We start from the raw sequence: 27,274 nt of genomic DNA on the forward strand, positions 1-27,274 counted from the left end.
ATTAGAATACTCCTTAACACCATACACAGAAATAAACTCAAAATGGATTAAAGACCTAAATGTAAGACTGGGCTTTATAAAACTCTTAGAGGAAAATATAGGAAGAACGTTCTTTGACATAAGTCACAGCAACATCTTTTTTGACCCACTTCCTAGAGTAATGAAAAGAAAAATAAAAATAAACAAATGGGGGCTTTCCTGGTGGCACAGTCGTTGAGAGTCCACCTGCCAATGCAGGGGACACAGGTTCATGCCCCAGTCCGGGAAGATCCCACATTCCACTGAGGGGCTGGGCCCGTGAGCCATGGCTGCTGGGCCTGCGTGTCTGGAGCCTGTGCTCTGCAATGGGAGAGGCCACAACAGTGAGAGGCCCGTGTACCACAAAAAATAATAATAAATAAATAAACAAATGGGACCTAATGAAACGTAAAGTCTTTTGCACAGCAAAGGAAACTATAAACAAGACCAAAAGACAACCCTCAGAATGGGAGAAAATATTTGCAAAGGAATCAACAGACAAACGATTAATCTCCAAAATATAAACAGCTCATGCAGCTCAATATAAAAAATAAAATCCAGGCTTCCCTGGTGGCGCAGTGGTTGAGAGTCCGCCTGCCGATGCAGGGGACACGGGTTCGTGCCCCGGTCCGGGAGGATCCCACATGCCGTGGAGTGGCTGGGCCTGTGAGCCATGGCCGCTGGGCCTGCGCATCCGGAGCCTGTGCTCTGCAATGGGAGAGGCCACAAAAGTGAGAGGCCCACGTACCGCAAAAAAAAAAAATAAAAAAAAATAAAAAAAAATAAAATCCAGTCAAAAAATGGGCAGAAGACCCAAATAGACATTTCTCCAAAGAAGACATACAGATGGCCAAGAAGCACATAAAAGCTGCTCAGGGGCTTCCCTGGTGGTGCATTGGTTGAGGCTCTGCCTGCCGATGCAGGGGACACGGGTTCGTGCCCTGGTCCAGGAAGATCCCATGTGCCATGGAGTAGCTGGGCCCGTGGGCCATGGCCACTGGGCCTGCGCGTCTGGAGCCTGTGCTCCATGGCAGGAGAGGCCACAACAGTGAGAGGCCCACGTACCGCAAAAAAAAAAAAAAATTGCTGCTCAACATCACTAATTATTAGGGAAATGCAAATCAAAACTACAATGAGATATCACCTCACAGTGGTTAGAATGGGCATCATCAGAAAATCTACAAACAATAAATTCTGGAGAGGGTGTGGGAAAAGAGAACCCTCTTGCACTGTTGGTGGGAATATAAATTGATACAACCACTATGGAGAACAGTATGGAGGTTCCTTAAAAAACTAAAAATAGAATTACCATATGACCCAGCAATCCCACCACTGGGCATATACCCAAAGAAAACCATAATTCAAAAAGACACATGCACCCCAATGTTCATTGCAGCACTATTTACAATAGCCAGGTAATGGAAACAACCTAAATGTCCATTGACAGATGAATGGATAAAGAAGTTGTGGTACATATATACAATGGAATATTACTCAACCATAAAAAGGAATGAATTGGGTCATTTGTAGAGAGTTAGATGGCCATAGAGACTGTCACACAGAGTGGAGTAAGTCAGAAAGAGAAAAAAGATATCGTATATTAAGGCATATATGTGGAATCTAGAAAAATGGTATAGATGAACCAGTTTACAAGGCAGAAATAGAGACAGAGATGTAGGGAACAAATGTATGGACAGCAAGGGGGGAAAATGGGGGTGGGGGTGGGGGGTGGGATGAATTGGGAGATTGGGATTGACATATATACACTAGTATGTATAAAATAGATACCTAACAAGAACCTGCTGTATAGCACAGGGAACTCCACTTCACTGTACAGTAGAAACTAACACAACATTGTAAAACAACTATACCCCAATAAAAAAATAAGAAAGAAAAAATAAAGAAGCAGTGAAAACCACAAAAAAATGTCAGTGGACAAAATCCTCCAATCAAAAGACATCAGGCTGGATTGGATTTTAAAAATAAGTAAATAGAAAAAAGACCCATCTTTATGCTGCCTATAAGAGACTCAACTCAGAATGAGAGACACGCACAGACTAAATGTGAGGGGATCGAAAAAATATTCCATGCAAATGGCCACAACAAGAAAGCTGTGGTAGAAATACACATATCAAAGTAGACTTTAAAACAATGTCTATAATAAAAGACAAAGAAAGGCATCATATAATGATAAAGGTGTCAATAGAAGAAGAGGTTACAACATTCATAAACACATATGCACCTAATATAAGAGCACATAAATATATAAAGCAGGGCTTCCCTGGTGGCGCAGTGGTTGACAGTCCACCTGCCGATGCAGGGGACACGGGTTCGTGCCCCGGTCCGGGAGAATCCCACATGCCGCAGAGCGGCTGGGCCCATGAGCCATGGCGGCTGAGCCTGCGCGTCCGGAGCCTGTGCTCCGCAACGGGAGGGGCCACAGCAGTGAGAGGCCCACGTACCGCAAAAATAAATAAATAAATAAATAAAATAAAAAAAAATATATATATATACACACATATATATATAAAGCAAATATTAACAGAAATAAAGGGAGAAATTGACAATAATACAATAATAACAGCGGACGTAAACAACACACATACATCAGTGGACAGATCATCCACACAGAAAATCATTAAAGAAACAGTGGCCTTAAATGACACATTTGATCAGTGAACTTAATAAATATCTATAGGACATCCCATCCAAAAACAGCAGAATACACATTCCTTTCAAGTGTACATGGATTATTCTCCAGGATAGAGCACATACTAGGCCACAAAAGAAGTCTCAACAAATTTAAGAAGATAGAAATTATATCTAGCACTTTTTCTGATCACAATGGTATAAAACTAGAAATCAATTACAGGAAGAAAAATTGGAAAAACACAAACACATAGAGACTAAACAATATACTGCTAAAAAAACCCAATTGGTCAATGAAAAACTCAAAGAGGAAATCAGAAAATACCTTGAGAAAAATGAAAATTAAAAAAACCTTTCCAAAATCCACGGGATGCAGCAAAAGCAGTTCTAAGAGGGAAGTTTATAGAGATACATACATGCCTCAAGAAACAAGAAAAATCTCAAATAAACAACCTAACTTCCATCTAAAGGAATTAGAAGAAGAACAAACAAAGCCCAACATCAGCAGAAGGAAGGAAATAATAAATTTCAGAGCAGAAATAAATAAAATAGATACCAAAAAAAAAGAAAGAAACGATCAATGAAACCAAGAGTTGGGGTTTTTTTTTAAGATAAACAAAATTGAAAGGACTTTAGCCAGGCTCCTTAAGAAAAAAAGAGAGAGGACTCAAATAAAGAAAATAAGAAATGAAACAGGAGAAATTGCAACCAACATCACAGAAATACAAATGATCATAAGAGAACAGTATGAAAACTTATATGCCACAAAATTGGACAACCTAGAAGAAATGGATAAATTCCTAGAAACATACAATCTTCCAAGACTTAATCAGGAAAAAAATAGATAATATGAACAAACTGATTACTACTACTGAAATTGAATCAGTAATCAAAAAGCACGCAGCAAACAAAATTCGAGGACCAGACGGATGCACAGGGAAATTTTACCAAGCATACAAAAAGGGAACCCTCCTGCACTGTTGGTGGGAATGTAAATTGATACAGCCACTATGGAGAACAGTATGGAGGTTCCTTAAGAAACTAAAAATAGAACTACTGTATGACCCAGCCATCCCACTATTGGGCATACACCCTGAGAAAACCATAGTTCAAAAAGAGACACATACCACAATGTTCATTGCAGCACTATTTACAATAGCCAGGACATAGAAGCAACCTAAATGTCCATTGACAGATGAATGGATAAAGAAGATGTGGCACATATATACAATGCAATATTACTCAGCCATAAAAGGAAACAAAATTGAGTTTTTTGTAGTGAGGTAGATAGACCTAGAGTCTGTCATACAGAGTGAAGTAAGTCAGAAAGAGAAAAATAAATACCGTATGCTAACACATGTATATGGAATATAAATATAAATATATATATATATATATATATATAGTACTGATGAACCTAGTGACAGGGCAGGAATAAAGACGTAGACATAGAGAATGGACTTGAGGACACAGCGGGAGGGAGAATCTGGGGCAAAGTGAGAGTAGCATCAACATATATACACTACCAAATATAAGATACTTAGCTAGTGGGAAGCAGTATCATAGCACAGTGAGATCAGCTCGGTGCTTTGTGACCACCTAGAGGGGTGGGATAAGGATGATTGGAGGGATGCTTAAGAGGGAGCAGATATGGGGATGTATGTGTGCATGTGGCTGATTCACTTTGTTGTGTGACAAAGGCTAGTGCAGTATTGTGAACTACTTATACTCCAATAAAAATCTATTTAAAAAAAGAGTTAATAACTATCCTTCTCCAACTACTCCAAATAATTGAAGAGGAGGGAACACTCCCAAATTCATTCTACAAGACCAAGATTACCCTGACACGAAAACTAGACAAGGACTCTACAAGAAAAGAAAATTTTAGGCCAATATGATGAATACAGATGCCAAAATCCTCAACAAAATATTAGCAAACCGAATTCACAATATATAAAAAGGATCATACACTATATGATCAAGTACGATTTATTCCAGGAATGCAAGGATGGTTCAATACTCACAAATCAATCAGTGTAGTACACCACATTAACAAAATGAAAGATAAAGTCACATCATCTCAATAGATGCAGAAAAAAAATTTGACAAAATTCAACACCCACTTGTGATAAAAACTCTCAACAAAGTTGGTATAGATGGAACATATCTCAGCACAATAAGGGCCATTTATGACAAGCCCACAGCTGACATTGTATACAATGGAGAAAAACTGAAAGCTTTTCCTCTAAAGTCAGGAACAAGACAATGATGCCCGCTCTCAAATTTCTATTTAATATAGTATTGTCCTAGACACAGCAATCAACAAGAAAAATAAATTAATGGCATCAAATTTTGAAGGGAAGAAGTAAAACTGTCACTATTTGCAGGTGACATAATACTATATATGGAATACCCTAAAGTCTGCACCAAAGGGAAAAAAAACTATTAGAAGTAATAAATGAATTCAGTAAAGTTACAGGATACAAGATTAATATACAGAAATCTGCTGCTTTTCTATACATAATAATGAACTATCAGAGAGAGAAAGCAAGAAAACAATCCCATTTGCAATCGCATCAGAAAGCATAACATACCTAAAAATAAACTTAACCATGGAACCACTAATACAACCAAAATAAAAAACATTTTCACCAGCCTCAGAATTGCTTCATGCTCTTTGGTAGTTTAACCCCTTGTCTAAACCCCCAGACCCAGGCAACCACCAATCTGTTTTCTGTCCCTGTAGTTTGGCCTTCTCAAGAATGTGAAGTAAATGGGATCAGGCAGTATGTGGACTTATCCATTTGGATTCCTACACAGAAAAGGACATATAGGGGACTTTTGGATGTGCAATGTAATTTTCTGTCACCTGGGTATAATTACATGGGTTGTTCCGTTCATAATTATTTGTCAGATTGACAGCCTATGCTCTCTATGATGTGTATATGTATAGTGTCTTTTATCTTTGGAAGGGTTATTTTATTAAATAGCAAATGTAAATCCTTTAAAAGAAAGTGAATGATCGTCGTAAAAGTCAGGCTGGCAGATACCTCAAGAGGACTAGGGAGGGGGAAGTGATTGGCTTGGAACCAAAGGGAGGTCCAAAACTACTGGTCTGTCCTCCATCTGCATCTGAGCGGTACTTACCAGGACTTCAACACTGCACAAGCACAGGAGGCACCAAGCACACTGCAGTCATTTGAATGCCGCGCACTGGAATCATGCAGGGACAGCCCACATGGCAACCCAGGCAGCCCCAATGTGCCTGGCCGGACCCGGCCAATGCAGGTGAGAGTCTTCCCACCTTAATTCAGCTGAGTATCAGCCTTTAACCCCTGTTGCCATGCAAGGTAACATATAAGCCAACAGCAGAAATTAGGATTTGGACACCTTTGGGCATGATTACTCTGCCCACCACATCCAGCTCCTTCTCCAGGGCACACCTACACCTACCTTCTTTGGGTTTTTTTGTTGTTTTGTTTGCTTTTTTTTTGCAGTACGTGGGCCTCTCACTGTCGTGGCCTCTCCCGTTGCGGAGCACAGGCTCCAGACATGCAGGCTCAGCAGCCATGGCTCACGGGCCCAGCCGCTCCACGGAATGTGGGATCTTCCCGGACTGGGGCACGAACCCGTGTCCCCTGCATCGGCAGGCGGACTCTCAACCACTGCACCACCAGGGAAGCCCCCACCTACCTTCTTTGTTTGTGTCAGTTTCCCCCAAGAGTCCAGAAAGAGCAGTGGGACTCTGGTTGGGATGGCGCTGGTGTGGAGTGGGTGGGGTGGGGAGGGGGCATTTTCCCAGTAATTGGGCAGGGAGCAGAATCAGGCAGGATGGGGCCTAAGGCTCTCCAGGCCAGCTGCCACTGTCTCCCAGGCTGGAGAAGGGGCTTGAGGGGAAAGGCAAATGGGGTGAACTGAATGAGGGCGGGGTTTTGACCTCTTCCTACCCACGGGGGCCCAGATGTATGACCTGCCACTATTCCCTCTGGAACTGGAAAGCTCAGGGCCAAGCCACAGTCTGTGATATACATGTTTCCAGCAACATTTTTCTGTGGTAGTTGGTCAGAACATGGAACAGGGAGATTGTGTGCTCAGTGGAGGGAAGGGAGGCAGGGAAAACCAAGGGTTGAGGTCACGCTCGCCCATGTCACCTCCCTTTCAACAAGCTTCTCTATTTCCTCACCCTGGTGACCACGTCCCCGTGACCCCCTCTGCTGACAGGTGGCGCTGGTGCTGGTGCTGGACTTCTCCCGGGGAACAAGTTGCCTGCACATCTCGGTGGGCAGAAACCTCAGCTGGAAGGTCTCTGCCAAACTTTGTCACTCAGACAGCAGCGAGATGTCCTACACCACCAAGCAATAACCACTGGATCAGATTCAGGCTCAAAGCTGTAAACTAAGCAGTCAAGCCCACCTTCTCCAGAGAGGGGTGTGAGTGTAAGGAGAGAGTCACAGGAACGTTCTTTTCTGACCCTGCGATCTCTGACTGTCCCATCCCACATGTGGTCTGTCCACCTGAGCTCATTCCATGGACTCTGGAAGGGAGTCAGGGTGAGAATATGGGGGAAGGGTGGACCCAACTGCTCCCCATTGCCCAGGTGCACTCACTCCTTACTTCCCATCCTCACTGCACCCATCCTGCCCCTGTCCCGGGTAGCTCATGTTGGGTGGCCTCATATATGGGTCCCCTGATTCTAAGATGAGCTACTCTGAGGAGCCACCCTTCCCAATCTCATTCCATCCACACCCACAGTAGTTGTCAGACATCATAGGATCACAGAGTAGGATCGAGAGCCACCTCCAGCGAATCCAACATTTCGAGCATCCCGACACCCTGTCGTGGGGTTTGGTGACTTCTGCATCATCCCCCTCCTATGTTTTGGGAATTTAAGGACAACCCTTGAACAAAACAGATCCGACCCTTGCTTTTGCTCATTCAATGCCTTACAGAACCTGGACCAGCCTCTACTCCCTTTACTCCCTGAATCACATCTTTCTCCCTCAAGGGAGATTACCCCGATTACATTTATTCACACACAGGGACACACCGTCACCAACCTTGAATGGCCAATCTACCATCATAACCCCTTTTGTGTAGTAAAACACCGGTCTTTCGGGAAGGGTGTCAGGCAGAACCACCCTTGCCTCACTCAAACACAAATCTGTCCCTCTGAGTCTCAGGCTGGTACAGCCCTGGGTCCTGGCTGAGGGAAGGAAGTGCTCCCCAACCTCGAGTGAGGGGGAAATCGAACATGGAGTTCAGACTCAATCTCGTGTGCCCTAAGGAGGCAGTCTGGGAGATTGAGCTGGGACACGGAAATATCATTTCCAGGAAAATCTGTGTCATGGGGCTGGTGGAAGAGTATTTGATGGGGACCATGCAACAACACAGACCAACTAACCACACTTGCCATAGAACCTGACGGGCCAATTTCAACTCAAGGGTATATAGACGACCCGGCTGGAGGAGGGTGGTCAGCTGGCTAGGGCAGGGAGGATGTGAATGCTTCCAGATTGGAGCTACGGAAGGGGGTCATGAGTTCCTGCTGATGGGAAGGGTGAAGGGCAGAGATGAATGGGAACCGCCAGACCACAAAGGAGGAGGGGAGTTTGGAGAGAGCTAGAAGAGGGCCTTCGGGGGAAAGGGAGGACGTGCCAATGTGGCCAGGCAGAGCACACACAGGACCCAGACCTGGGACACTCCACTGGCTTGACTGCAGGGATGGTAGCAAAGGCTGGCCCAGAGTCCCCACCACAGGATGCCACAGATACCACTCTGGAAAAGGCTCTGAAGTGGAGCAGTGCCCCGCCCCGGCCCCCTACCCCGACCCCGACCCCTACCCCTCCAGAGAGAAGGCAGAACACAGAATATGAGAGGTACTTTAATTGGAAACTGCTGTGAAACTGGGGCGGGGCGGGGGCAAAACAAGGGGGAGAGGAAGCCCTAGCTGAGGCAGAACAGGAGGAAATGAGCGTGGCCACAGCTCCTGGGCCCCAAAGGTACCAGCTGCTCCTCTTGCAGAAAGATGCTGGGCTCAACCTGTGAAACAGCAGAGTCAGGGAAGAGCCTGAAGCCAGGGCCAGCCCCCAGCCCTGCTCAACAGCCAGGACTGTGGGAAGGGGTACGGTGTGTGTAACACTCACTTCAAAGGGTCTGCAACTTGCCAGCCAGGTACTGCATGGCGGCTTCAGCAGGGACAGGCATTAGCAGGAACTCCAGACAGAGGGATACAGAAGCCCGTCCCCCTATCCCCGTGAGGAACCGCCTAGCCCTGATACCTGAAACCCCTCCAGACCCGATGCAAAGAGCTCTGGGCCTGATCACTCCCCACCACCCAAATTGAATGTGGAACCGGTTCCTAAAGGGAAACAAAATGTGCCAGCAGCTCTCATGCTGTGGGCCGTGCCACAACCACTCAGAACTTGTCACACACACAAACAAACAATCCAACAAGAACCTTAGAAGCCACACCAAGCAGCAGTTCAAGGGAAAAATCAACGAGGCATCTCTAAAAGTCCTATCAGAAGGACATTCCCTAGGACTGGTCTGGTTGTCAAAGTGTGCATGCAGTCCAGACAGTACTTTGCTGTTTGTACACACGCCCAGTTGTACATGCACAGCCAGCTCCAGGGCCAGGCCTGAGAGGTTCTCCTCCCCACAGGGGTGATCGTCCCTGCCAGGCCCACCGCACCTGCAGCCCACCCCCACCCCAGGTGCCCACCCGGGTTCTTCACTAAGACACCGCTCTCCGGCCCTGGTTCCTCATACCAAGTTGCTCCTTAAGTTCGTCTACTTCTCTCTTTAGCTCGAGACACTAGGCCAGCAGACAGAGGAGGAAGAGAAATGATTAGTATACTCTGGCCTCCTCTCTCCTCCACCTTCTCCTCTCTCCCCCGGGCCCTCCTCCCCAAAGCCGGGTGGTTAGACTGGCAAGGGCTCCTCAGTGGAAAGGAGGTGGGCTCCCTCCGTGGGGTACGTGATGGGGGCAGGGGAGGGGGAGCTCACACATGTCAGCTGAACTTGGACCCAGATCCCACCCTCGAGTTTGGGCCTGCATTTCCAGGATGCAGAGGAAGCATTACCCAAGGACAGCAGGGCGTTCCCAGTGGCTGCTGCTGCGTTTCCGGTCTTGAGGGATGGTCAAGTGGCTCCCGGTCACCTGAGAGGGAAAGGACACACAATCCAGCTTCCCAGGCTCCCAGTGAGGTGGAAAGGGCCAAGCGGGCTCTAAAGTGAGGTGAGGCAGCACCATCCTCTGCTGGCAACCAGCCGCCCCTGCTCTGCCCAGCAGCCGGAACCTTGTCTCTGGGCCTGCCTCCCCTGTTCCCCGGGGGCAGCCATTTCGCCATTGTGGTCCCCAAACAATGTGGCTCTGGATTCGACCCTCCCAGAGCTGCAGCCACAGCCAGCACGTGGGAGAGCAATGTGGCCGAACAGGACTTAACAGAAAAGGCTGTTCCCCTACAAGTCTACACCCGGAGCACTGCCACCGATCACCCCGGCCGCACAAACCCCACACAGAGGATGATGTGGCTCAAGGCCAGCCCTGCCAGCACCCCGTCTCCTGTGGGAGAAGCTGCCTGGGAGCAAGGCTGTGCCCCCAGCAGAGACAGAGGCAGAGGTTTCTGTCCTCAACCCCTCTTCCTTCCCCTCATATCAAACCCACGACACTCACCTGAGGGGGCAGGCCCCCTGGGCATGACTTCTCCCTGGTTCAGGGCCAAGGGTTCTGAGTTTCCTGGAGCTTGGGGGCCTCTGGTGTTGACGTCGCCACTGCTGGCTTTTCTACGATGCATGCGCAGACAAGATGTCCCTGGCCTGTGAGTTAGCAGCTGAAACAAAAATTTCTCACCGATTTGGACTAAGGAAGTGTGTGTGTGTGTGTGTGTGTGTGTGTGTGTGTGTGTGTGTGTGTGTGTGTGTGTGAGAGAGAGAGAGAGAGAGAGAGAGAGAGAGACAGAGACAGAGAGAGAGAGAGAGAGAGAGAGAGAGAGAGAGAGAGTTGTGTGATTCGGGCCAGGGTGAGGCAGGGAATTGGGAAGGGAATTGAAAGGCTGATCTCATTAGCACTTTCTCCCTCAGTCAGCCCCAGGCCAGCAGGCAGAGCTGATCTAGGCACAACAGTGGGACACTGAGAAAGCCCAGGCCCCCTGCAAGGAAGGTCTGGGGAACAGCTAGGAAGGAGGATTCAGGAAGCTGGTGAGTCTAAATACTGAGGCTTTCCGGGGAAGCTTTTAAGGGATCCCCCGACCCAATTCAGCTACCAGCCCTCCCTTCCATCCCAGCCCAAGTCTCTCAGAGGAGGCTGGAAAGAGGCCAAGGGTGGAGAACCGGGCCCAGGACACCCGAAGTGCTGCCTTAATGTTTGTCCCTAGGAAAAGGAGCCCGATCTGGCATCGTAATGACCCAGTGACCGAGGGGCACCCAATGCTGACCTCTGAGGGGTGGACAGAGGCAGCATGGGTGAAGACGTGTGCCCTGGGTGCTGTGGGGGGGGAAGAGTGGGGAGAGAGGAGGAGCATGGCCTACTCACTTGGCCCTTTGGGGCTGCGTCTCTATTTGGGTCCTTATCTTCTCCCGCCACCGCCTCAGACTCCCTTGCCCAGCTGACCACGGATTTCTTCCCAGCGCCACTGTGCTTGGACTGTTTGGTTCCCGAAAGGACCAAGGTATAACTCTTGGGTCTCCCAGGCAGCGGAATACCAGAGACTGGGGGGAAGGTGGCCGGATCCACGGGAGTTGCCGAGATTCGCTGCCCCCGGGAACGGAAGGTTCCCCCCAGGGCAAGTTTGGATGTTCCCCCGACGGATTTCTTCTCCTGGGGTCCGTTCTTCCTAGGAGTGACCCGCGGCAGGCCACCTGCAGCAGCAGCAGAAACAGAAGCAGCAGCAGCAGCAGCAACTCCCGGGTAGCTGGGCTTGCTGGCCCCCTTGCCCCACAGCACGCTCTGCATTTTCTTAGGGGAAGAGATGCCCTGCTCTCCCACGCCCTGACTTTCCACAACCGAAGAGAGTCCTCGCGGAGCCAAGGACAGGGAAGAGCCTGTCACGTGAAGGAAATTCTCCCTGATTTGGAACTTCGAGTGTCTGGGAGTGTCCCCGGGATCCTCGGGTCTGCTGGGCTTGGCCTGGCCTCCTCCTCTGGGGTAAGTGCTCACCGTCATCAGCTGTGTCTCACTGAATTCATCTGAGGACTCGGAGTCGGACAGCAGCCAGGCCAGGCCTTCCGCGGAGCGCCGCTGGCGATCCGCAGCCACGTTCAACTTACGGTTAGTGCCTCTCTTAGGGTTCCCCAAGGCCCGGCCCACTTCAGGCCTACCGAGGTGGAGAGGGCCGGCTGGAGCCGTCGGCCCCTCCCCACAGCTCTGGCCGGGCGCTCCTCGACCACCGGGACCCGCCTCGAGGCGCAGTGTCCACACGGTGGACTCTTTGAAGGCGGTGGAGCTCTCCGGGGTTGGGTACCTGCGGGCGCCCAGCACGTCCTGGTCGGTCAGCTGCTGCAGGTTGGCCTCCTCAGACTCCTCGATCAGGTCCAGGAGATCCCTCTTGTGGTAAGCAGGGGAGCCAGGTCGGCCTTCGCGGCCCCACAGCACGGGCCCTCGCGCTTCCACCATCTCCCTTTTCAACTGGAAGCCCTCGGGGTCTGGGAAGCCGCCTGCGCCCTCGCCGCTCCGCGGCTCCCCAGTCTCGGGGCCTGGGGCGGGTCCCCGTTGGACTGCGGGGCCGGCCTCGCGGACGCCGGCCCGCTCCCTGCCCTTTGGGCGGAAAAGCCTTCCCCACACAGACATCTTATTCGGGGAGCTCATGTCGCGACCCGGGAGGCCCCAGAACCGGGGCGACGGTCGATGGCCCGAGTCGCGGTCGCGGTCACGGCAGGCTAGGCGGCCGGCGCTCAGAAGGGAGCGTCAGCCACCTCACGCGCCACACGAGCTCGCCTCGAAAGAAAGGACGCGCCACTTCCAGCGCGCCTCACACGCCCCCGCCGCGGCCTCCTCATTGGTCCGGCCCCCGCCAACCAGCGGGCGCCTTGTTCGCCCGCCCCCTCGAGGCCTAACCAATGGGGTCGAGGGCCTCTGGTTTGCTCGCAAGCCCCTGGGCGTTCTGGGCAGTTGGCTGGTGAAGGGGTTGGTGGGAGTGCCTCCCTCTGTCAAGCCTCTGGGCCCGCCTCCTCCTGTCCCGCCTCCCCTTTCCGGTTAGAGTCACAGCTCTGAGCCTCCGTTTCCCATGTATACAGGGGGTCGAGGGCGTCGGGGAGTGAGGGCGCCGGGCTCCAGGGGTGGTGAGGATGAAACGTCAAGATGGAGGCGCTGGATGCCTAGCACGCGCCGAAAGCATTTACCAGCCTCCCTTCCACCGCAAGCCTTAAGACCCAACAGGAGAATGGGCACAGGAGTCCCGCAGTCAGTAATCAGGGGTCGGCCAGAGAGCAAAGGGATCGTATTTTCGTTCTGTAAGGTCTCTGTCTCAACTGCTCCATTAAATGTGGTTCAGCAGACATTATTGGCAGGCGGGTTTGGCGGATAGACTTGGGGCTGGCCTCGCTCCATCAGCCCTTACCCCTCTCTGAGGCAAATTCAAAGAAGAGGAAATCGCAGTGGCCAGTTACACCCCAAAAGGTGCTCCCCACCGCTGATCCTGGAGATGTGAACTAAAACCACGAATCGGGTTTCACACACTAGGTTGACAACCTTCAAAGAGCTTAACCATTCCGAGGGTGGGAGAGGTTAGGAGCAAACCCCTGTGGCGGTGGTGCAAGAGACGCATTTGGGAGGTAATTTGGCAGAATCCATTGAAAGCAACTTAGTGCCGGCACGCACTCTGTGCCTGGCACTCTTCTAAGCGCTGGGCATAAATAATAATGCCTCCGCGTGACACGCCTTTAACTATAGTACCAACTATTACTGGCCTCTTCCCGGTGAGGAAACAGGCACTGAGAGGTTCGGCCACTGGCCCAAGGTCATTCGGCTCGTGGGGATCAGCGGCAGAATTGAAACCAATCAATCTGACTCCAGAGTCCTTGCTTTTAGGCCAAGATCTTTAAAAGGAAGGAAGAAAGAACCTATTTCCTCTATGCTCCTGCAAGTCTGCTGCCTGGTACTTCTTCCGGAGACACGCTGATACCTGTAGGGTACAAGAACACATGCACAAGGGTGTTGGTGACGGGAAAAACTGGGAACACTCCAAATTCCCGTCAGTAAGGAAATGGATGAATGCAACGTGGCTTAGCATCCAGTAGCATAAAGCGTGGCAGTCCAACGGAATGCATCAGGCCATTCTCACAGCTTTCAAAAGCATCCGCCTGACTTCCAACTGCAAGTTGCAGAACAATGGCTTTGGATTCACATTTGTAAGTTAAATCACTTGCGTGCGTGGGCACACGCACACACACCAGTCAATCCTATGTAATATATGAGAATTCATTTAAGTATATGTACAAGTATGTTTTAAAGTTTTGAAGGACGCACAACCAAGGCCTACCAGTTGTGATGGCGGTGGGTGTGGATAGCCAGGTGTACCTCAGTTTTTCTTGGAACTGTCAGTTCTCAGCTTCCCTGAGCTGAGCAGTACTGATATCTGGGGAGTGGTGCCTCCCTTGGTTTCTATACGGCCCATGGGTGTTAGAATTTCCCTTGTCTGCCACCCCACTCCTACTCTGACACCGCTCCATTCCTCCCATACCTTCCTTCTGCTCCTTCCCGTTCATACTCCTCTGTCTCCAGTCACCTCTCTCTCCTGCATCCTACTCTGGCTGACCTCCTGGAGAGTCCTGGGGTGTCTGAACCCCTGTTGCCTGTGGAACTCAAAGGCCCAGTTTTCTGGGTCTGTACCTGAGAAGCTGGCCGTGCTGGAGAAGTTTCAGAGCAGGGGAGATTGGGTGCAATGTAAATCTGCAATCCTCCTCCTCGAGCCTGCCCCCGATGGTGCCTGCCCGTTTGTGGATACCGCCCTCTTCCACTTCTCCCAGTGACTTTTTAAGTCATGATGTGCTATTTCAAATATGTTAAAATGGATAAGGAAGGATATAGCAAAATCTCCTGCATCCACCAGCACCCTAGGAAACATTACCAGTGGATTCAGTGGAAGCCTCCGTCTTCCCTCTCACCATTTCCATTCCCTTCCTCCCTCCCCCAGAGAGAGACTCCCAGAACTTCTTCTCACCTTCTCCACTCTCTTCGTCCCTGTGGCTCTCCTACCTCCTCTTCCCCTGCATCCCATACGTCTCCAATGATGTCACTAATCTCTGCTTTAGCCCCCTATGCTCACCAGGATCCAATACTGCTTTTGACTTACTCTCTTGGCCTGGGGTGGGAGCCAGTGTCAGAGGTTCCTCTTGGCTTTCCCCACCGGGATAGCTCTTACCCCACAGAGCAGTGACCCAATGTGGAAGTCATTGCTCCAACTGCCAAGTGTATCACTTATCATTATCAGCTTGGGGACTGGAGAAATGACCGCTATTTTGGTCCAGGGACCCATTCAGCTCACTGTGAACCGGTCTCTATTCCCAACTCCTTTTAATGTCAGGGCCTCATAAGCCCCATTCTAATGGGGCCCCATCATGACACTTTGGGCCTCCTGGATCAATGTCAGCTCAGATCCTGTGTCCAGTAGTAGTAGAAGTGTCTGGGTCTTTTTCTAGCCTCCGGGTACAGTCACCTGAGAACTGGCAGTCATTCTCTTTAGGGACGGTCATAACCCACTGCCTTGTTTCTGGATCCTTCCTCCTCAGGACTCATCCACCTCTTCAGTGGGGCCAGTCTCTGAATTGGCTGAGGACCAGGAACTGAGCAGGAGACTGTGGCTTTTTAGTGGGATGATGGCCCTCCTTCTCTTGCATTCTTGCCTTTTGCTGGCTGTCGTTGCCCCTAGGGAGCCATGCTGTCTGAGCCATCTTCTCAGCTTTCTGCCGGTCAAGCAGGCACTCTTGACTGCCGCTCTGACCTTGCTGGTCGTTACTGCAAATGTGGTCTGCTGGCATCTCTTGGTTAAGAGCTGCCCTGTGCCCTCTATTATGTCAGAATTCGTTGGCTCCCATGGGTGGTAATGAGCCCAGGTCGGGACCACTTTCCTTCCATCATTGGCATTGGCCTCCAGAGGGGAGCAACCACCAAACTTCTAGTGATGCTGGGGCCCCTCTCACCAGAACACTCCTGATGGCTTTGGTGAGTGATGTGTCCTCTCAGCCCTACAGTGGGACATAACCATGAGGCCATGTGACTGGCCTCACCTTTTCTGTGCGTTCTAGCATGTCTGCATCACTCAACCTTTTTGTTCCTTCCTCTGCCATCTGCCAATCCAAGGCAGGCATTTCCACTTCTCTCCTTACGGGCCATCACTTTCTCAGAGTTTCAAAGGGCCAGTCTGGCAGTGAATTTCCTCCACCTCCTGGAGTCCTTGCCTGTGTGTTAAATCCCATGGCATGAGAAAGCGCCTCCGCTCAGCAAAACTTGCTTATCCACTCTTATATTCCTGTCCACTTGATCCAGCACCCTCAAAATCCAATCCCAGGGATATTGCCCTGCTCCTGCCAGTACAGGCTTGTTATTTCTTGGTGTATAATTTCTTTTTCCCCTTATCAGGCTCGGCATATCCCAGTGAGTTTATGGGGAAGAGATGAGGGTTTCCCTGGGAGAAGCGTCTGTCACTTTGTGGGGGAGCAGACTCTGTAGCATCTACCAGCACAGGGCATGTGTTAGCTCTTGCTAAGGAAGGAAGGGCCACCCTGCAAGCTTTGAGGCCTCAGGACGTTTGGATCTGATAAGCCAACGTTTGGAGACATCCATGCCAATATACCCGGCCTACATTTCAGAGTCTGAAGTTTTTCCAAAAAGGGCCCTGACCTTCCCATAACAGGCCTGTGTTTGTCAAGGATGTATACATCTCTGGAGTTCTGCACTTATTGTTATCACATAATCTGTGAGCTACTCAGCTGTCTCTGCAGGAGGCAAGGGCATTTTGTAAGCCACCAAGAAAACCCCATGAATCTTACACTTGGCCCTTAACTGTTTGGTAATGTCCCTTAGTTTCTCATTATGTCTTTGCAGGGCGCCAGTATAACAGTGATGAACAGCCGCCCCTGCCCTCCCTATAGACATAGTGCCCTCCCTACCATTCAAAGGCCTGAATCATCTCACAGGCCACAAGTAAGACCCTCCACTGGGATATTTTTCAAGGTACGTATGGATAAAACCTTAAGGAATCAGGAGGTAACCTTGTGCTAGAGATTATCCATGCCCCACATAACACTCAAAATGGTACGCTCTTTGTCATTTGGGCAGTGAGTGAGCTGGTCCATAAACCCCATCTTATAGCTAACTTCTCAGACCACTCCTGGTACCACTTTTGTTAGTTTGGGTCCTCCAAAAATACGGACACCAAGGCATGATTGGACATGAACGAACATGATGGGAGAATGGCATGTGAAGGATAAAGGAGAAGGAGCAGGAATGAGTCTTCTTCTTCAGGGTGCGATGCGGGTCTGACGTCTGTAAGAGAGACGTGGGGGAAAGGAGGGTCAGATAAGAAGAATCTCAGATGCAGTTTCATTCTAACAGTAAACTTTAGTTCCGTTTAGTTTAGTTTGTTCAGGCTCATGTGGAGTCCCCACCCTACAGCTGCCATTTAGAGGAGTCCCTGTCCTGAAGCAGTATGCCCCTGCCATGCTCAGTCACTGGCTGGGAGCTACCCAGAGGATGTGGGATCTTGGCACAAACAATGGTGGTGCCCGAGAAGTGGCAGCTGGCACTTGCCAATCTACTATGTTCCCTGCAGTGGATCGGAGGGGCATGTTTCTATGGCCACCACAAGGAAGCAGAAGTCAAAGGTGACTAACATTTCCGTTTTGAGTGACTTTGTGGTGGGGAGCATAAGGACACAGGAAGTAAAGAAAGATTGGGAGGGAAATGATGGGATTTTGGATACATTAAGGTTGTGTTTCTTATAGGACATGCAGGTGGAATGCACTTAGAAATTTGGTTCTGGAACACCAGTGAGGGGTCAAAGCTAGAGAGAGATACAGACTTGGGAGTCATTCATTCCCTCAGTAAACTTTTATAGCAGTGTTTTTTCAAACGTCACCATAACCTTAGAAGTTCCTTGCATGGAAGCTCCAATTCCTTTCCCTTCACCCTCCTCAGAAGTAACCTCTATCCTTTGTCTTCATCGTTCCCTTCCTTTTCTTTAGTTATTCTCTACATAGGTTCATATTCCTAACAACGGTGGTTTTGCTGCATCCTTTGGTCTTTATGTAAATGGAATCATTTGTGTTGTTTCTGACTTCTCCCGTGTGATACTGTGTAACTGAGATTCATCCCTGTTGTCGCATGTGGCAGGCACTTGTTCATTTTCATTGCTGTACACTGTTCCACCAAATGAATATACAGTAGACTCTCATTATCATGATAGTTATTTGCAGTCTATAAAGTTGCCATGAACACTGAATTAGGCAATCCTGAAACATTGCTCCTAAGGGAAATATAATTTCAAGTTCCTACCATCCGCTGGTCACAACATTTTCATCGACTGATCGCTGCGTAATCATGTTTCATGTGTGTTTCTGTTTAAAGGCACTCTATTTAATACAAATATTATTGATTCATTAACACTGACCTCACAGCCAACAGCATTATAAATCATGCCTGAACAAGGTTTATGTAACACACATATTTTCTTGAGTGCACGTCATAGTCATTTTGCACTCAAGAACACTAGACAGTACTTCAGCACTAAGCTTGGAGGCCATCTTTAATTATGAAATCACCAACAAAGAAGCACAAAAATGCAAACTATGTGGCACCAAATAAATCATGAAAAGGACACTTGCTTGCAGTATGAGACTGAAACCAGAAGGCAGAGCGTCACCTTGTTTGACCTCAGTTGGGAACATATTCCACCAACTCAGATTTTTCACAGCTCTCTCGAATGAGGAGGAAAGCACTCTGGTACTGATTTGTGGTTAAAAATGAATTTTAGCAAATAGGGGAATTTGCAAGTATGGAATCTACAAATAACAAGAATCAACTGTATCTCAACCTATGTATCCATTCTACTGTCAATGGGTAATTTGGGTTGTTTCCATTTGGGCAGGTATTATTCATAGCGCTACTATAAACATTCTGGCGCATGTTTCCTGGTGCCCACGTACAAGAGCCTTCCAGGGCAGAGCTTTCCAACTTTTGGACCTGGGACTTTGAGGCCTTCATCTCCAGAAACAGCCAGACAGCAGCCCCTGGACCGCTTGGTTCTGGCCCTGAACAACTTTGTCATCTTACTCCTGTATGCCATACAATCATCATTTTCTGTGTGAGCCATAGAATCAAATGGCTGGGAAGCTGCTTCAGTGCTCATACTTAGGACTGAACTTGTCATCTCATAGGGAAAGAAGATTTCCAACATTACTAGATCATGCCAGAGTTTTTACAATGTGGTCATGCTAATTTCTACTCCTATCAACAGTGTATAACTGTTCCACATCCTCATCAACATTTGATATTAACAAAGTACAAAATTGTTGTCAATCTTGTGATAGTGAAATGGTGTCTCACTGTAGATTTAATCTGCAATTTCTTGATTAGTAATAATATTAGTAAGAATATTGAGCAGCTTTTCATATGCTTGGCCTTGGGGATTTTCTTGTCTATGAGGTGTTCATTTAGTGTCTTTTGCCCATTTTCCCCTTGGGTTGTTTGCATATTTATTTGTGGAAGTTCTTTATGTATTCTATACTTTAATTCTTTGATGATTTCATGTTATGTAAATATCTTCTAGTTTTTAGCTTGCCTTCACTCTTTTTATCATACCTTTTAACGAACAAAAGCACTTCTTTTTAATTTTTCACAGCACTTTATTATGAAAAGTTCCATACAAGAAGATCACGGGACTTCCCTGGTGGCACAGTGGTTAAGAATCTGCCTGCCAATGTAGGGGACACGGGTTCGATCCCTGGTCCCAGAAGATCCCCTATGCCACGGAGCAACTAAGCCTGTGCGACACAGCTACTGGAGCCTGTGCTCTAGAGCCTGCGTGCCACAACTGCTGAAGCCTGCGTGCCTAGAGCCCATGCTCCACAACAAGAGAAGCCACTGCAATGAGAAGCCCGCGCACCACAACGAAGAGTAGCCCCTGCTCACCGCAACTAGAGAAAGCCGGCGCGCAGCCACAGAGGCCCAGCGCAGCCAAATAAATAAATAAAATTTTAAAAGAAAGAAGAAGATCACAAGATGATCCGGGAAAGTTGAGGGGGTACTTGCTGATCATGGACCACCTTCGCTCTCACCAGATGACCTTGCTTCCCATTTCATTGAGAGTATACAGGCAATCAGAAACAAACTTCCCTCATTCATAAATAGTTTTCTCTATTTTGGATCATTCCTATCAGCATACCAGTATGTTGTCGTTTCTCCCAATTAAAGAAAACCTTCTTTTGATTCCAATTTCCCTTCAAGCGACACCATTTTTCTCTGCTCACCTTCACATAAAAACTCCTTAAGAGTCAGTGTATACTTGCTGCGTCAAATTCTTCTCTTCTCATTCACTCTTTCTCTCCTTTCCATTTAACAATTCTCTATTGAGGGCTTACAAGGTACTGTTCTAACACATGGTGCTGTTCTAACACATGGTGCTACATCACTGAGAAAAACAGATGACGTTCCTTCCCTCAAGAGCTTACATTTCTGTCATAGGCCTATTGGCAATATTTTCTCAATCTTCAACTATGTCCATTCCTTTGTTGTTGGAAATCACTTTCCTGGACCCAGTTTCAATCTTTATTGGTTGCCTAGAGTGTTGCTCCTAGAACACTCCTTTACCAAACCCCTAAGTGGGATCTTCTGCTTCCTAGAACTAATGTCTTCATTGTTCTTGGTTTACCACGGTGTTTTGATGGGACTCATTCTCCAGGTACCATGGGTGATAATTTCTTTTAAGACTTTGCATGAACAAATATTACCCTTAATATTACCTTTAATTTCATGCTTATTTGATAGCTGATATATAATTTCAGGCTGAAAAGTTTTCTGACTTTCAATGTCACTTTTGAGAATGCTGGTACTATTTTGCATGCCATTATGATTCCCAAGCCTTTATGTATGACACATTTAATTTTTTTAGTTACATATATTTTGATTTATTACATAGTAAAATTAACTTTTTTGTTTTCAGTACCATGAGTTTTAACACATGGACACATTTGTGTAACTATCACCACAATCAGGATACAAAACAGTTCCATCAGCCCCAAAATCTCCCTCATTCTGCTGCTTTGTAGTCAAACCATCTCCCCCATCCCAAACCTCTGATAACTGGTGATCTGTTTCCCATCCCTATAGTTTTACCTTTTCCAAATATTATACAAACACAATCACACAGTATGTAACATTTTGAGACTGGCTTCTCTCATTTAGCATAATGCATTTGCGATTCATCCAAGTTGTTGCATGTATCAAGAGTTCCTTCCTTTGTATTGTTAAAAAATGTTTCATTTATAGATGTATGGTTTTATTCGTTCATCTGTTGAATAACATCTTGATTGCTTTCAGTTTGGGGTGACTATGAATAAGGTTTCTATTAACATTCTGTTAACATTCTATTAACATCCATAGTGTGCACTGGGAAGCGAGTTCCTGTGATGGCTGTCTCCAGCCTGTAGTTAGCTTCACTCTCTCCAGAGTGTCTGCAGGGACACATGACCTGGAATGACTGTCTCTACTGGTCAGAGGCAGGTCCAAGGTCTAAGCTAGCTCTGTTTCCTCGAAGTGCACACACACTCATTGGTAATGGCCTCAGCTCAGTGGGGAGCAGTGCCGGAGCAAGAGGGGCTAGAACATAAGCCTGGTACAGGCTGGGTGGGGCACTGGGTACATTCTAGGAATCCAGCCAGAGGCCTGGGCAGCAATCAAGCCCACCTTCTCCAGGGAGGGATTTGAGGGGAAGGATTAAGTCCCACGAACGTTCTTTTCTGACCCTGAGGTCTGTGACTGTCCCATCCCACCTGTGGTCTGCCCACCTGAACTCATGCCGTGGACTCTGGAAGGGAGTCAGGGTGAGAATATGGGGGAAGGGTGGACCCAAGTGCTCCCCATTGTCCAGGTGCAGTCACTCCTTACTTCCCATCCTCACTGCGCCCATCCTGCCCCTGTCCCGGGTAGCTCATGTTGGGTGGCCTCATATATGGGTCCCCTGATTCTAAGATGAGCTACTCTGAGGAGCCACCCTTCCCAATCTCATTCCATCCACACCCACAGTAGTTGTCAGACATCATAGGATCACAGAGTAGGATCGAGAGCCACCTCCAGCGAATCCAACATTTCGAGCATCCCGACACCCTGTCGTGGGGGTTGGTGACTTCTGCATCATCCCCCTCCTATGTTTTGGGAATTTAACGACAACCCTTGAACAAAACAGATCCGACCCTTGCTTTTGCTCATTCAATGCCTTACAGAACCTGGACCAGCCTCTACTCCCTTTACTCCCTGAATCACATCTTTCTCCCTCAAGGGAGATTACCCCTGATTACATTTATTCACACACAGGGACACACCGTCACCAACCTTGAATGGCCAATCTACCATCATACCCCCTTTTGTGTAGTAAAACACCGGTCTTTCGGGAAGGGTGTCAGGCAGAACCACCCTTGCCTCACTCAAACACAAATCTGTCCCTCTGAGTCTCAGGCTGGTACAGCCCTGGGTCCTGGCTGAGGGAAGGAAGTGCTCCCCAACCTCGAGTGAGGGGGAAATCGAACATGGAGTTCAGACTCAATCTCGTGTGTCCTAAAGAGGCAGTCTGGGAGATTGAGCTGGGACACGGAAATATCATTTCCAGGAAAATCTGTGTCATGGGGCTGGTGGAAGAGTATTTGACGGGGACCATGCAACAACACAGACCTACTAACCACACTTGCCATAGAACCTGACAGGCCAATTTCCACTCAAGGGTGTACAGACGACCCGGCTGGAGGAGGGTGGTCAGTTGGCTAGGGCAGGGAGGATGTGAATGCTTCCAGATTGGAGCTCTGGAAGGGGGTCATGAGTTCCTACTGATGGGAAGGGTGAATGGCAGAGATGAGTGGGAACCGCCAGACCCCAAAGGAGGAGGGGGGTTTGGAGAGAACTAGAAGAGGGCCTTCGGGGGAAAGGGAGGACGTGCCAATGTGGCCAGGCAGAGCACACACAGGACCCAGACCTGGGGCACTCCGCTGGGTTGACTGCAGGGATGGTAGCAGAGGCTGGCCCAGAGTCCCCACCATAGGATGCCACAGATACCTTTCTGGAAAAGGCTCTGATGAGGAGCAGCGCCCCGCCCCGGCTCCCTACCGCCACCCCGACCCCGAACCCGACCCCTCCAGAGAGAAGGCAGAACACAGAATATGAGAGGTACTTTAGTTGGAAACTGCTGTGAAACTGGGGTGAGGCGGGGGCAAAACAGGGGGGAGAGGAAGCCCTAGCTGAGGCAGAACAGGAGGGAACGAGCTTGGCCACAGCTCCAGGGTCCCAAAGGTACCAGCTGCTCCTCTTGCAGGAAGACGCTGGGCTCAACCTGTGAAACAGCAGAGTCAGGGAAGAGCCTGAAGCCAGGGCCAGCCCCCAGCCCTGCTCAACAGCCAGGACTGTGGGAAGGGGTACGGTGTGTGTAACACTCACTTCAAAGGGTCTGCAACTTGTCAGCCAGGTACTGCATGGCGGCTGCAACAGGGACAGGCATTAGCAGGCGCTCCAGACACAGGGATATAGAAGCCTGTCCCCAATCCCCGAGAGGAACCGCCTAGCCCTGAAACCTGAAACCCCTCCAGACCGGATGCAAAGAGCTCTGGGCCTGATCACTCCCCACCACCCAAACTGAATGTGGAACCGGTACCTAAAGGGAAACAAAATGTGCCAGCAGCTCTCATGCTGTGGGCCGTGCCACAACCACTCAGAACTTGTCACACACACAAACAAACAATCCAACAAGAACCTTAGAAGCCGCACCAAGCAGCAGTTCAATGGAAAAATCAACGAGGCATCTCTAAAAGTCCTATCAGAAGGATATTCCCTAGGACTGGTCTGGTTGTCAAAGTGTGCATGCAGTCCAGACAGTACTTTGCTATTTGTACACATGCCTAGTTGTACATGCACAGCCGGCTCCAGGGCCAGGCCTCAGAGGTTCTCCCCACAGGGATGTTGGTCCCTGCCTGGCCGACTGAACCTGCAGCCCACCCCCACCCCAGGTGCCCACCTGTGTTCTGCACTATGACACCGCTCTCCGGTCCTGGTTCCTCATACCAAGTTGCTCCTTAAGTTTGACTACTTCTCTCTCTAGCTCGAGACACTAGGCCAGCAGACAGAGGAGGAAGAGAAATGATTACTATACTCTGGCCTCCTCTCTCCTCCACCTTCTCCTCTCGCCTGGGCCCTCCACCCCAAAGTCGGGGGACCTGACTGGCAAGAGCTCCTCAGTGGAAAGGAGGTGGGCTCCCTCCGTGGGGTACGTGATGGGGGCAGGGGAGGGGGGCACCCACACATGTCAGCTGAACTTGGACCCAGATCCCACCCTCGAGTTTGGGCCTGCATTTCCAGGATGCAGAGGAAGCATTACCCAAGGACAGCAGGGCGTTCCCAGTGACTGCTGCTGCGTCTCCGGTCTTGGGGGATGGTCAAGTGGCTCCCGGTCACCTGAGAGGGAAAGGACACACAATCCAGCTTCCCAGGCTCCCAGTGAGGTGGAAAGGGCCAAGCGGGCTCTAAAGTGAGGTGAGGCAGCACCATCCTCTGCTGGCAACCAGCCGCCCCTGCTCTGCCCAGCAGCCGGAACCTTGTCTCTGGGCCTGCCTCCCCTGTTCCCCGGGGGCAGCCATTTCGCCATTGTGGTCCCCAAACAATGTGGCTCTGGATTCGACCCTCCCAGAGCTGCAGCCACAGCCAGCACGTGGGAGAGCAATGTGGCCGAACAGGACTTAACAGAAAAGGCTGTTCCCCTGCAAGTCTACACCCGGAGCAGCTGTTTGGGGCACTGCCACCGATCACCCCGGCCGCACAAACCCCACACAGAGGATGATGTGGCTCAAGGCCAGCCCTGCCAGCACCCCGTCTCCTGTGGGAGAAGCTGCCTGGGAGCAAGGCTGTGCCCCCGGCAGAGACAGAGGCAGAGGTTTCTGTCCTCAACCCCTCTTCCCTCCCCTCATATCAAACCCACGACACTCACCTGAGGGGGCAGGCCCCCTGGGCATGACTTCTCCCTGGTTCAGGGCCAAGGGTTCTGAGTTTCCTGGATCTTGGGGCCCTCTGGTGTTGACGTCGCCACTGCTGGCTTTTCTACGATGCATGCGCAGACAAGATGTCCCTGGCCTGTGAGTGAGCAGCTGAAACAAAAATTTCTCACCGATTTGGACTAAGGAAGTGTGTGTGTGTGTGTGTCTGTGTCTGTGTGTGTGTGTGTGTGTGTGTGTGAGAGAGAGAGAGAGAGAGAGAGAGAGAGAGAGAGAGAGAGAGAGTTGTGTGATTCGGGCCAGGTTGAGGCAGGGAATTGGGAAGGGAATTGAAAGGCTGATCTCATTAGCACTTTCTCCCTCAGTCAGCCCCAGGCCAGCAGGCAGAGCTGATCTAGGCACAACAGTGGGACACTGAGAAAGCCCAGGCCCCCTGCAAGGAAGGTCTGGGGAACAGCTAGGAAGGAGGATTCAGGAAGCTGGTGAGTCTAAATACTGAGGCTTTCCGGGGAAGCTTTTAAGGGATCCCCCGACCCAATTCAGCTACCAGCCCTCCCTTCCATCCCAGCCCAAGTCTCTCAGAGGAGGCTGGAAAGAGGCCAAGGGTGGAGAACCGGGCCCAGGACACCCGAAGTGCTACCTTAATGTTTGTCCCTAGGAAAAGGAGCCCGATCTGGCATCGTAATGACCCAGTGACCGAGGGGCACCCAATGCTGACCTCTGAGGGGTGGACAGAGGCAGCATGGGTGAAGACGTGTGCCCTGGGTGCTGTGGGGGGGGGAAGAGTGGGGAGAGAGGAGGAGCATGGCCTACTCACTTGGCCCTTTGGGGCTGGGTCTCTATTTGGGTCCTTATCTTCTCCTGCCACCGCCTCAGACTCCCTTGCCCAGCTGACCACGGATTTCTTCCCAGCGCCGCTGTGCTTGGACTGTTTGGTTCCCGAAAGGACCAAGGTATAACTCTTGGGTCTCCCAGGCAGCGGAATACCAGAGAATGGGGGGAAGGTGGCCGGTTCCACGGGAGTTGCCGAGATTCGCTGCCCCCGGGAACGGAAGGTTCCCCCCAGGGCAAGTTTGGATGCTTCCCCGACGGATTTCTTCTCCTGGGCTCCGTTCTTCCTAGGAGTGACCTGCGGCAGGCCACTTGGAGCAGCAGCAGAAACAGAAGCAGCAGCAGCAGCAGCAGCTCCCGGGTAGCTGGGCTTGCTTCCCCCCTTGCCCCACAGCACACTCTGCATTTTCTTAGGGGAAGAGATGCCCTGCTCTCCCACGCCCTGACTTTCCACAACCGAAGAGAGTCCTCGCGGAGCCAAGGACAGGGAAGAGCCTGTCACGTGAAGGAAATTCTCCCTGATTTGGAACTTCGAGTGTCTGGGAGTGTCCCCGGGATCCTCGGGTCTGCTGGGCTTGGCCTGGCCTCCTCCTCTGGGGTAAGTGCTCACCGTCATCAGCTGTGTCTCACTGAATTCATCTGAGGACTCGGAGTCGGACAGCAGCCAGGCCAGGCCTTCCGCGGAGCGCCGCTGGCGATCCGCAGCCACGTTCAACTTACGGTTAGTGCCTCTCTTAGGGTTCCCCAAGGCCCGGCCCCCTTCAGGCCTACCGAGGTGGAGAGGGCCGGCTGGAGCCGTCGGCCCCTCCCCACAGCTCTGGCCGGGCGCTCCTCGACCGCCGGGACCCGCCTCGAGGCGCAGTGTCCACACGGTGGACTCTTTGAAGGCGGTGGAGCTCTCCGGGGTTGGGTACCTGCGGGCGCCCAGCACGTCCTGGTCGGTCAGCTGCTGCAGGTTGGCCTCCTCAGACTCCTCGATCAGGTCCAGGAGATCCCTCTTGTGGTAAGCAGGGGAGCCAGGTCGGCCTTCGCGGCCCCACAGCACGGGCCCTCGCGCTTCCACCATCTCCCTTTTCAACTGGAAGCCCTCGGGGTCTGGGAAGCCGCCTGCGCCCTCGCCGCTCCGCGGCTCCCCAGTCTCGGGGCCTGGGGCGGGTCCCCGTTGGACTGCGGGGCCGGCCTCGCGGACGACGGCCCGCTCCCTGCCCTTTGGGCGGAAAAGCCTTCCCCACACAAACATCTTATTCGGGGAGCTCATGTCGCGACCCGGGCGGCCCCAGAACCGGGGCGACGGTCGATGGCCCGAGTCGCGGTCGCGGTCACGGCAGGCTAGGCGGCCGGCGCTCAGAAGGGAGCGTCAGCCACCTCACGCGCCGCACGAGCTCGCCTCGAAAGAAAGGACGCGCCACTTCCAGCGCGCCTCACACGCCCCCGCCGCGGCCTCCTCATTGGTCTGGCCCCCGCCAACCAGCGGGCGCCTTGTTCGCCCGCCCCCTCGAGGCCTAACCAATGGGGTCGAGGGCCTCTGGTTTGCTCGCAAGCCCCTGGGCGTTCTGGGCAGTTGGCTGGTGAAGGGGTTGGTGGGAGTGCCTCCCTC

At 50.5% G+C, this 27,274-nt stretch overlaps 1 protein-coding gene across 1 annotated transcript; it reads right to left on the reverse strand.

The window, feature by feature from the left end:
* Positions 1-8,610: 8,610 nt before the first annotated feature.
* LOC309978588 (uncharacterized protein CXorf49 homolog) lies at positions 8,611-12,472 on the reverse strand (the record flags this gene model as incomplete). The annotated part of the gene is made up of 2 exons (XM_082865114.1): positions 8,611-8,706; positions 11,201-12,472. The coding sequence occupies 2 exons, from the start codon at positions 12,470-12,472 to the stop codon at positions 8,611-8,613; spliced, it is 1,368 nt and encodes a 455-aa protein (XP_082721240.1).
* Positions 12,473-27,274: the final 14,802 nt, after the last annotated feature.

Source organism: Leucopleurus acutus, assembly GCF_964270905.1.
Source record: "Leucopleurus acutus genome assembly, chromosome: X".
In the NCBI taxonomy this organism is placed as follows: Eukaryota; Metazoa; Chordata; class Mammalia; order Artiodactyla; family Delphinidae; genus Leucopleurus; species Leucopleurus acutus.